The sequence below is a fragment of the Hyperoodon ampullatus genome (genome assembly GCF_949752795.1).
Source record: "Hyperoodon ampullatus genome assembly, chromosome: 12".
NCBI classification, from domain to species: domain Eukaryota; kingdom Metazoa; phylum Chordata; class Mammalia; order Artiodactyla; family Ziphiidae; genus Hyperoodon; species Hyperoodon ampullatus.
The window spans coordinates 48,358,764-48,371,637 of NC_136925.1; the positions used below are offsets into that span (position 1 = coordinate 48,358,764).

Here is a 12,874-nt window from a genome sequence, read left to right on the forward strand (position 1 = left end):
AAGGGCGCCTCTGCTGGCATTCAGCACACAAAGTGTTCAACAGATTAGTTTAGGAAGATGATACACCATATTCAGCAGGAAGAGACTCAAGAAGTGACAAAGACAATTCAAATAATACACTGGACAGATAGGAAGCTTATAGATATTCGGCGAATCCTGAGACTAGTATCGGAATATTCTTGTACAAAGTAGTTCTTCTGTAGGTACTTTCTAAAATTTAGCTCTAAGTAGCTAATTTACTCTAACTAAAAGCATATTTTATCATTTTCATGCCCAAAGACTAAAAGAAGCAATCACATAGTGGTTTCTTGAAACAGAGAGCAGGTTGGGATAACTATTCCCAAGTTGCCCATAATCCTTTGTGGAATTAACTGATCACATTTTTTATAGTCATGAGAACTTAATTTTATTTATTTATTATTATTTTTTTATTTTTTGCGGGACGCGGGCCTCTCACTGTCGTGGCCTCTCCCATTGCGGAGCACAGGCTCCGGACGCACAGGCTCAGCGGCCATGGCTCACGGGCCTAGCCATTCTGCAGCACGTGGGATCTTCCCAGACCGGGGCACGAACCCGCGTCCCCTGCATCGGCAGCAGACTCTCAACCACTGCGCCACCAGGGAAGCCCAAGAACTTAATTTTATAATATCCCTTTCTAGATTTCTCCTTCAACGCCAGAGTACGTATATTTATATCACTGTTACATAAAGCAAAGCTGAAGCCAGGGATATAGGATGACTTAACTGAAAACACTCAGTCTTGAATGGAAAGATGGCTGGTCAAAACTTTAAGCTTTAAAAATCATAGAAAAATTGATATGCTGGATTTATAGGTATCACTGAACATTTTTTCCACGACATTTTTCTATAAGAAACATAAGCAAACTAAAACGTCACCTCTACAGCTTCCCAGGCCCATTTCCTGTATTTTGGATCATGAGTCAGTCGCCACATGTACATGTAAGTCTCAACAACTTCTGGCCGTAGGATGTAGTATTTTTCATTTTGCCTCGTAGCAATGGCTTCAACACCGCCATCGAATCTGAAAGCTTCTGGTCCCAGTTTCACAACTAAAGGAGATGCAACGGAGGACAAGGGTTATTGTCCTAGACAATGTTTAGTGTCTATAACTTAAATGAAACTAGAAAGTACCTTACAACATTCAAGAGAGGTGCCAAAACAATCATTTTAAGGAATAATTATAAACACTGTATAATAAGCAATATTCAATATACCTTTATAATTTATTCATCGAAAAGAGTCCATTTTAGAAAATGGTAATGATCCCTTATTTTCTTTCATTTAACCACCATTTACTGAGCATCCACTGGGTAGGTGCAAAGCACCACCTTATTAGTGAGCTAGAAAATCAGCGGTTGAGAATTCTAGGTCATTATGTCATGAAGGTTATTTAGTATTTGTACATCAAACTCCTATTTTTATAAGAAGGCCGCCAGACTCATCATTTATTTCATGGAGATCCTGGGAAGATTAATAATGGTTTATAACATACCAAGTTTCTTTTGTACTGGGACAGAGACTCTCACCCAATGTTATTTACCTAAAGCAGGGCCAATAAGGTAGACAGACTTAACCCTTTATGGCCTGGATTTTTGTTTCTTGGTAAACTAAAGGTAAATATTTTTATATAGAAGAGTAATGCCTCTTAAAGTAAAAATAGAAATTCCTTTAAGATATTAATCATGATCATCAAGTTTCATCAGGCATGGTGGATGTTCTTTTGATGGCAACAAATGGACAAAATGGACAAAGTTCCTTACTGAATGAAATAAAAAGCACGTAGATTGTGTATGAAGAGTAACAGGTACTCACATGTGCGATTGTAAGATTCATGACAGGTTCGGGCAATTTCAGCCCCGAGTTGAAGGTAGTGTTGGGTCAGGCCTTCAGGAGCATCATCTGCCCCGAGGGCAAACATGCCTCCCGCAAAGCAGGTCAGGTGGCCCATCTTGTGTTCCAGGAGGCCCCCTTTCCACTCTGCGATGTAAGTCAGTCCGTTACGTGACTTCCGGATCAAGTGAGTCTCAATTGCCTGAAAATAATACTTATTTTCAACATTTTGTAATCTTTTCTCAGATTTATACCCAAAACACCACAACATTAAAAAAAGATAAAACATCACTCACGATTGATTTGAGTTTGTTACTACAAATAGAATTCGGCCTGAAATTTCATGTTATTGCTCTCTGTATATGTCCTCTAGTCTATGCCTTATTAGTTTGGTTAGTTAGAATTAACACTGTTGGGCAAGCCCAGTAGGTTTTGCTTGGTTCCATGCCCAAACACTTGTAGTCCTCATACTGAAAAAGCTGTTTCCTTTTCAAAGATCGGCCACTGGTATAGTGGTAAGAGCTGCTTTAGTGCATTTCCATTTTCACAAATGGAGAAACAACACAAAGCACAGGCTCTACCATGAATGGTGAACAGACCATATTTGTGTATAAAATCCAGGCTGGTGGTATTACCCCTCCTTTCTCTCTCTTAGGCTTGGAGGGGTAGCAAAACAGAGTGGGAAAAAGGAGCTGTTCTTGAGTCAATCAGATTGCTTGGCTTCAAATTCCAGCTCTGACACTTACTATCTGTGAACTTTGTGGGTAATTTGCTTACTGTATCCTTAAATCTCACTGTCCTTATGCATAAAATGGGAATAGTAGTATGCACTGAGAAAACTGCAACATTTTGTTTATAAAGCAGTCAGTACTGTGATTAGCACTTGATAAAGGTCATTTATCATCATCACATCTCCACTGTGGTAACACTTGAATTAAATTCCTCCTTAATAATTCTTTTAAAAAGGACATTAATATACAATGAATAAGTATTTTTTTTTAAAAAAGAATAAAGGTCTGTAAATTTGGGAGAAGTGATGTTTACAAAAGTGGCTTGTTAAACACCTTTTATTTCTGCCCCAGGACTGTTGATATTCTTTTGAATAAACAAAATAAAATAAACCCTTTAAAAAAAAACCCAAAATTGTAGTGTAAGTGCTTGGCATTACTATTTTTAATTACTTTAACAGGAAATGCTCCCCTACACCCCCAATTACTTCTTGGAAGGAGAAGGGCTATGATTGTGTCTATAACTGTTATACTATTATAAAAAAAGAGAGGATTTTAGGAATCACATTTGGGAATACAGGCATAGCTCATTTTATTGAGCCTTGCTTTATTGTGCTTTGCAGATATTGCATTTTTCACAAATTGAAGTTTTGCAGTGACCCTGTGTCAAGCAAGTCTATCAGCGCTGTTTTTCCAACAGCATTTGCTCTTTTCATGTCTCGGTGTCACATTTTGATAATCTGCAATACTTCAAACTTTTTCATTATTATTATATTCGTTATGGTGATCTGTATCAGTGATCTTTAACATTACTATTACAACTCACTGAAGACTCAGATGATGGTTAGCATTTTTTAACTAAGGTAAATACATTGTTTTTTTAGACATACTGCTATTGTACATTAAACAGCCTAGAGTATAGTGTAAATATTAAGTTTATATGCACGGGGCAACCAAAAATTTCATGTGACTTGCTCTACTGTGTTATTCACTTTATTGCAGTGGTCTGGAACTGAACCCACAATACCTCTGAGGCATGCCTGTAGTAGATAACAGACAAAACTTGTGATACAGAAGAATGAATGAAAATGAATGCATAGGTAGATAAAACCTCTCCTTCCTTCATTGGAAATAAACAAATGAAACTAAGATGGTAAGAAATAAATGAACGCACTACTGTGCACATTAACTGTGGTTAAGCTAATTTTATTGATGGTCTAGTTATTACATTAATATTTCATTCTTATTTAATGCAACTGAACATCTTAGCTATTTATACTTCTCATAGCACAAATTGCAGTAAAGTCCTTCAAGCAGATACTTGTTCATCACCCAAGAAATTATTCTTTCTACATGGCAAGAGTAACAGCTTTTGAGCATGCATTAGAGAAACATTATTACCCTGTTACAGATCCTGAATAAAGTACTATATTATTTTTGGCATGATTCTGACCAAGCTGCTATCTCTCAAAATAAATTACAATGAAGTTCCAAGACTTTTAAAACAATGTTTGTGTGGCAATGGGAAAATGTAAATAAATATAAAGGAGGAAAAATAGTCTTTAGTGGCTCTAAAAAATGTTGTGTCAAGCCTACAGAGAATTGATTAGGAAGAAAGAGTATTGTATATTTTGTGATTTCATCCTTCTATATTTGAAAAAAGTTAGTTGGCTGTGCCTATAGAATCCTAAATGCCTAATACATCACCTGCCCAGGTATCATTCACTCCAATGGACTTTCTTGAAGCATGAGCATCCACCACTATGGATTCTTAGTATGGCCTCCAGATGAGGCCATAACAGCCAGTTGAAAACTCAAAGTATTTTGTTATTAACACAACGAAAGAAAACATGTCACTCTGGGATTAAATGACTTCCAAAATGCACTGGAAGCTAAAACTGATGGACTACATCTCCAGTAACTCAACTGTTTGGTACAATATTGTAAGGGATACTCTCTTTCATAATAATGATATTTTAAGGTACAAGCAATACAAAGAAACTTTACTATGTAAGACACTGACTACTTCTTAAAATCAGAAGTGTAACTGTTCTAGCTTTGCTTTCTATGTTGAAAACATACAATGGATTGAAAGTGTTTTTACTATTAAGAGAAAGAGGAAACACTTTGACTTCATTTGCTCTTAATGGATTTTCCTGTCAATGGTTTGTCTAAATACAATATGCTAAAAGCTGTGTGGGTATAGTTCTCAAAACTGGAGGAAAAGTATTTCAAAGAGTATTTTAAAGTTGCCTTTCCTGGAACATCAAGATCTTAGGGGGCCACTTTAAAATTAGAATAATTAAAATGTCTGCCAGGACTGTAATTAAAAATGACATAATGGAAACCATACTGTATGGAGAATTCCCTGGTTTAAAACCTGAAACCTCATAGGAATGAAGAAAAATAAACCTGAAGAGGCCATATGGACCATATCCTAGTTTGCTTTTAATGTTTATCATGTCCTTTAAAGGCTGTGTGAAATGAAGGCCAACGTTCTAACTAAGGTGTCTGGTTGCTATATGTGAAATAGTAAAGAGTTGTGTCTGCTCTACTTAGTGAAGTTCATTACTGACCTTGGAGGGAACCAATGTAATATTAAATCCAGTCAACTAGAGCAGTGCAAGTTGTATTTATATTTAAACAAATAAGTTGGTCTATTGTAAAATCACCCAGAATTCCTTTTAGGGACACTGATATTAGAACAATGGCAACATCACTGGAATTACAAATATCCATTTTTTCCCCTATGAATTATTATTATTATATTTTTAAAAAATTTCTAATTTCATATCTAAACTATGTAAGAGGCTGAGCCCCACAGGACATCTCCCACATAAGGCCACTTCTCTAAGATTAGGATATGTAAGTTACCTACCTAACACATAGAAATAAACATAGAGAATTGGGAAAAGGGAGAGACAGAGAACTATGATCCAAATGAAAGAACAAGACATAGCCTCAGAAAAAGAACCAAACAAAGTAGAGATAAGCAGTATACCTGATTAAGAGTTCAAGGTAATGATCATAAAGATGCTCACTGAACTCAAGAGAAGAATGGATAAATACAGTGAGAATTTCAACAACAAGAGTTAGAAAATATAAGGAAGAAACAGAGCTGAAGAATACAATAACAGCAATTAAAAAATATACTAGAAGGAATAAATAGTACATTAGATGATACAGAGGAATGAATTAGTGATCTGGAAGACAGAGTAGTAGAAATCACACAAAGTTGAACAGAAAGGAGATAAAAAAAGAAATTAAAAAGTGAGGTTAATCTAAGAGATCTCTGGCACAACATCAAGCATACTAACATTTGCATTACAGGGTCCAAGGAGGAGAAGAGGGACAGGAAGGTACAGGGAACTTATCTGAAGAAACAATAGCTAAAAACTTACCTAACCTGGGAAAGGAAACAAACATCCAGGCCCAGGAAGCAAAGAAAGTCCCAAACCAGACACACCAAGGCACATCATAATTAAAATGGTAAAAATTAAAGATAAAGACTCTTAAAAGCAGCAAGAGAAGGGCAACTCGTTACCTACAAGAAAACTCTCATGAAACTATCAGATGTCTCCTCAGCAGAAACACTGCAGGCCAGAAAGGAGTGGCACAATATATTTAAAGTGATGAAAGGGAAAAGCCTATAACAAGGAATACTCTTCTTAGCAAAGTTATCATTCAGATTTGAAAGAGAGATAAAGAGTTTTACAAACAAGCAAAAGTTGAAAGAATTTAGCACCACTAAACTGGCTTTATAAGAAATGTTAAAGGGACTCCTCTAAGCAGAAAAGAAAAGGCCACAACTAGAAATATAAAAATTATGAGAGGGAAAACATCACTGGTAAAGACAAGCAGATAGTAAAGGTAGTCGATCAACCACATAAAGCTAGTAAGAAGGTTAAAAAACAAAAGTAGTAAAATCATATATATCCATAATAAGTAGTATGGATACACAAAACAAAAAGATGTAAAATATGACATCAAAAACATTACATGTGGTGGGGGAAATAAAAATGTAGAGTGGTTAGGGCTTCCCTGGTGCCGCAGTGGTTGAGAGTCCGCCTGCCGATGCAGGAGACACGGGTTCGTGCCCCGGTCCGGGAGGATCCCACATGCCACGGAGCGGCTGGGCCCGTGAGCCATGGTCGCTGAGCCTGCGCATCCAGAGCCTGTGCTCCGCAACGGGAGAGGCCACAACAGTGAGAGGCCCGCGTACCACAAAAAAAAAAAAGTAGAGTGCTTAGAACGTATTCAAGCTTAAGAGATCATCAACTTAAAATAATCACATATACATATGATGTTCAATATGAACCTCTTGGTAATTACAAATCAAAAACCTACAATAGATACACACACTCAAAAAAGAGGAAGGAACACAACATAAAGCTAAAGACTGTAATCAAATCACAAGGGAAGAGAGCAAAAGAATAAGAAAGAAACAAAAAAGAACTATGAAAACAATGAACAAAATGGCAAAAAGTACATACGTATAATAATTATTTCAAGTGTAAATGGACTAAATGCTCTTATCAAAAGACATAGAGTGGCTGAATGGATGAAAAATCAAGACCCGTATATATGCTGCTTACAAGAAACTCATTTCAGATCTAAAGGCACACAGACTGATAGATAAAAAAGGTTATTCCATGCAAATGGAAATGGAAAGAAATCTGGAAGCAATACCATATCAGACAAAATAGAACTGAAACAAAGACTGTAAAAAGAAACAAAAAAGGACATTACATTAATGATCAAGGGATCAATCCAAGATGAAGATATAATAATTGTAAATATATATGCTCCCAACATAAGACCACTTAAATACATAAGCAAATATTAACAGACATAAAGGGAGAAATTGACAGTAACACAGTAATAGTAAGGGACTTAAACACCCCACTCACATCAATAGGCAGGTCATCCAGAAAGAAAATAAGGAAACACTGACCTTAAATGACACATTAGACCAAATAGACAATAAATAGATAAGTTAAGAAAACTGAGATCGTATCAAGCAACTTTTCTCACCACAACGCTATGAGACTATAAATAAACTACAAGAAAAAATGCAAAAAACATAAACATGTGGAGGCTAAACAATACACTAGTAACAACCAGTGGATCACTGAAGAAATCAAAGAAGAAATAAAAAAATACCTGGAGACAAGTGAAAATGTAGTCACATTGATCTAAAATCTATGGGACACAGAAAAAGCAGTTTTAAGAGGGAAGTTTATAGCAATACAAGCCTACAACAGGAGACAAGAAAAATCTCAAATAAACAACCTAAACTTACACCCAAAGGAAACAGAAAAAGAACAAAACCCGAAGTTAGTAGAGCAGAAATAAATAAAATAGAGACCAAAAAACCACAATAACAATAGAAAAGATCAAAGAAACTAAGATCTGGTTCTTTGAAAAGATAAACAAAATTGATACACCTTTAGCCAGACTCATCAAGAAAAAAAGAGAGGGCTCAAATAAATGGATCAGAAATGAAAGAGGAGAAGTTAAAATGATACCATGGAAATAAAAAGGATCATAAGAGATTACTATGAACATTTATATGCCAATAAAATGCACAACCTAGAAGAAATGAAAAAATTCCTAGAAATATATAATCTCCTAAGATGGAATTGGAAATATCAATAGAAAATATTAACAGACCAATTACCAGTAAAAAAATTGAATCAGTAATTAAAAAAAAAGTTCCAACAAACAAAAGTTTGGAATCAGTTGGCTTCATGGGTGAATTCTACCAAACATTTAGAGAAGAGTTAACACCTATTCTTCTCAAACTATTCCAAAAAACTGAAGAAGAAGGAATGCTTCTGAAATTCTATACGGCCAGTTTTACCCTGATACCAAACACCCCCCCCCCCAAAAAAACAGGCCAATATCAGTGATAAACATAGATGATAAAGTCCTCAACAAAATATTAGCAAACCAAATTCAACAATAAATGAAATGGATCATACACCATGATCAAGTGGGCTTTATCCCAGGGATGCGAGGATGGTGTAATATCTGCAAATCAATCAATGTGCTATACTACATTAACAAATTGGAGAATAAAACTCATATGATCATCTCAATAGATGTAGAAAAAGCTTTTGACAAAATTCAACATCCATTTATGATAAAAACTCTCAACAAAGTAGATACAGAGGGGATATACCTCAAGATAATTAAGCCCATATATGACAAATCTATAGCCAACATCATAATAAATGATAAAAAGCTGAAAGCAAGAAGATCAGGAACAAGGCAAGGATGCCCATTCTTGTCACTTTTATTCAACATAGTTTTGGAAGGCCTAGCCACAGCGAATAGACAAGAAAAAGGATAAAAGAAGTCCAAATTGGAAAGGAAAAAGTAAAACTGTCACTTTTTGCAGATGACATACTATATATAGAAAAATCCTAAAGACACTACCAAAGAAGCAGGACTAATAAATAAATTCAGTAAAATTGCAGGATACAAAATTAATATACAGGTATCTGTTGCATTTCTATACACTAATAACAGACTATAAGAAAGATAAATTAATAAAACAATCCCATTTATGGCTGCATAAAAAGTGTAAAATACCTAGGAATATATCTAACCAAAGAGGTAAAAGACTTGTACTCTGAAAAGTATAAGACATCAATGAAAGAAACTGAAGACAACACAAACAAATGAGAAGGTATACCATGGTCATGGATTGGAAGAATAAATATTGTTAAAATGACCATACTACCCAACGCAATCAACAGATTCAATGCAGTCCCTATCAAAATACCAAAGACATTTTTTATAGAACCAGAGCAAATAATTCTAAAATTTGTATGGAACCACAAAAGATCCCAAATAATCAAACCAATCTTGAGAAAGAAGAACAAAGCTGGAGGTATTAAACTCTCTGCTTTCAAATTATACTACAAAGCTACAGTAATAAAAACAGTACGGTACAGTCACAAAAACAGACACATAGATCAATGGAACAGAATAGAGAGCCCAGAAATAAACTCATGCTTATATGGTCAATTAATCTATGATAAAGGAGGAAAGAATATACAGTGAGAAAAAGATAGCCTCTTCAATAAATGGTGATGGGAAAACTGGACAGCTACATGCAAGAGAATCAAACTGGACTACTTTTTCACACCATATATAAAAATAAATTCAAAATTGATTAAAGATTTAAGTGTAGACCTGAAACTATAAAACTCCTAGAAGAAAACACTGGCAGTGCACTCTTTTGACATTGGTCTTAGCAATATATATATATATATCTATATACACATATATATATATATATCTGTATTTTTTATCTGTCTCCTCAGGGATGGAAAATAAAATAAAAAATAAACAAGTGAGACTACAACAAACTAAAAAGCTTTTGCACAGTGAAGGAAACTAACAACAGAATGGCTATCATCACAGACAACAAATAACATGTGTTGGTGAGGATATGAAGAAAAGGGAATCCTTGTGCACTATTTTGGGATTGTAAATTGGTGCAGCCACTATAAAACTGCCATATGATCCAGCGATTTCACTTTAGGGTATTTATCTGAAGAAATCAAAAACACTAATATGGAAAGATATATGCACCTGCATGTTCACTGCTGCATTTTTTCCCATAGCCAAGATATGGAAGCAACCTAAGTGTTCAAATGGGTGGTTGCCAGAGGGGAGGGGGATGAGGGAGCAGGAGAAATAAGTGAAGATGATTAAGAGGTACAAACTTCCAAATTATAAAATAAGCCACAGGGATGCAATATACAGCATAAGGAATATGGTCAATAATATTGTAGTAACTTTGTATGGGGACAGATGGTTACTAGACTCATTGTGATAATTTCATAACATATACAAATGTCTAATCACTATATAGTACACCTGAAATTAACATAATATCATACATCAACTACATTTCACTTAAAAAAACTATTTAAACTAACACAACATTGTTAATCAATATAAAATAAAAATTAAAAAAAACTACTTAAGGAAACAAACACTACATAAAGTATCTACCTAACACACTACTTAGTACACAGAAGGTAATTCAAATATTTGTTCACTCTCATTCCTCCTCCATCACAAAGGATCTTTGAAAACTATTAATAATCTTCGATTAAATATTAGTTTGGTTAGTTCAGTTTTTTGGTTTTTTTTTTTTGCGGTACGCGGGCCTCTCACTGCTGTGGCCTTCTCCCATTGCGGAGCACAGGCTCTGGACACGGAGGCTCAGTGGCCATGGCTCACGGGCCTAGCTGCTCCACGGCATGTGGGATCCTCCCAGACCAGGGCACGAACCCGTGTCCCCTGCATCGGCAGGCGGACTCTCAACCACTGCGCCACCAGGGAAGCCCGCAGATTTTTATTTGAAAGTACTGTCTATTTATCTCTGGAGGTAAGTTTACTTCAAAGGGAGGTAACCATTAGGATTGTCTGTAATCTCGGGCAATTTTAACTTCCTCAATTTTTAGAATATATAATAAATTCAGGATTTTTTCCTCTCCATAATTTTAACTGTGACTCTAATAGGGAACTCATACTTGTTGAAGAAAAATGTCCTTTTTCAGATGTGTGAATCTTAACTGAGGTTTGAACCATGAAAAAAACTTTTAACTGCCATATTAGAACTAAACATTATCAAGTATGATTATTATTGTTATAATTATATTAGCACATATTGAACTCTACCTAGCTGGAAACATTTTGTAACCCACTCAGGTAGTACTCCATTTTTTCATTAAAGCTTGATTAAAATGCAAGTTATAAGTTAGTTGAGTGGCAACAATGATTTAAATTTGGGTTTACCTTAATAGCATCGAAATACATCTTCTTAGCTTGTAGATCTGTCTTGTCAGACATTAACCATGCCTTTAGCAAATATTCATAAAAGCTATCTCCAAGTCCTCCAACTGATACATGATCTGCAAAGAGAGGGAAATGAATTTTAGACTGATTCAGACTTTAATTCAGATAATGCAGTAAAATCATATTAGTAACTAGGATGCAAAACCGTTAAGTCAACTGCAACTCAATGTTACATTTAAATTCCAACAAATCTCTTGTTTTCAGAAAGATATTCTGAAATGAGCAGATGTGCTGTTAACTAATGTGATATACTTTAAATAATTACCAATATAGTTTTGTAAACATGCAGATAAAAAATATATAATTAACCCTAATTCTAAAACTGTTTCTTTAGTAAAAATACCAATTTAAAATGTTTCACCATATTCAAATATATTTTTAATTGCTTTATCTCTCAATAATAAACTATGTCAAAGGTATGAGTATCATCAAATTAAAAAAAACAAAAAACAAAACTGGCTTGCAATATAACCAGAAGCTCCTCAGCTTCTTGTATTATAATTTTTATGATTTGATAAGTTTTGTAGTGTTATCAATCTAAAAGGTCAAAATCCTTTGAGAGAGGTAAGAAAGAAGACAGGGCAGGAGAAGTTTTTCTTTTTAATAGTCACCCCTCCATATCTGTAGGTTCCCCATCAGTAGATTCAATCAACTGTGGATTGAAAATATGATAAAAAAATTCAAGGAAGTTCCAAAAAGCAAAACTTCAACTTGCCATGCACAGCCAAGTACTATTTACATGGCATTTACACTGTATTTACATAGCATTTACATTGTATTAGGTATTATAAATAATCTAGAGATGATTTAAAGTATCTGGAGGATATGCATAGGTTATATGCAAATACTGTGCCATTTTACATAAGGGACTTGAGCATCCATGAATTTTGGTATCTCTGGGATCCTGGAACCAATCCCCTGCAGATAGGGAGGAATCAATGTACTCCATTCCTACAGTCCCCCTCCACTGTCATTTATTATGCCAGATCCACTACATATTTATATTATTGCTATACAAACAGTCTTTGACTTATAGGTAGGTAATCCTCATTAAAAGTGAGAAAACTAAGGCTTAAGAGGGGCTAAATGAGATTATAACATTGGTAGGTGCCAGCTAACTCTTCAGCTCACACAGGGTCTCAAACTTGGAATCACTTGCTCTCTAACATATAACACTAAATGTACATATTCTTTTGCCTACCGCTTGAATTAATACTGTTACTTTTCAAGCATATTTACCTACAAAAACAGAGACATACTCTCTTTGAAATATCATTCCTAGAATTCATAAGGAATTTGTGCATTAATAAGGTAGTCTTATTTGGGAAATTTGCATTTGAAGTTTCATAACTCGAAACTAACTTTATGTATCTATTAAAAAAATAAAACCTTTATTAGTTGATTTAGTTACACAAA

General features: G+C 34.9%; 1 protein-coding gene across 1 annotated transcript in view; it reads right to left on the minus strand.

Annotated features, from left to right (window-relative positions):
* Positions 1 to 12,874, minus strand: part of MAN1A1 (mannosidase alpha class 1A member 1) — a gene marked incomplete at both ends in the record, with an annotated part of 167,912 nt that overhangs the window by 10,381 nt on the left and 144,657 nt on the right. Inside the window, 3 exons of the mRNA XM_079716595.1 lie at positions 897 to 1,069; positions 1,833 to 2,052; positions 11,399 to 11,514. Of these exons, the coding sequence (XP_079572721.1) occupies positions 897 to 1,069; positions 1,833 to 2,052; positions 11,399 to 11,514 (509 nt within the window). The remainder of the gene's footprint in view (positions 1 to 896; positions 1,070 to 1,832; positions 2,053 to 11,398; positions 11,515 to 12,874) is intronic.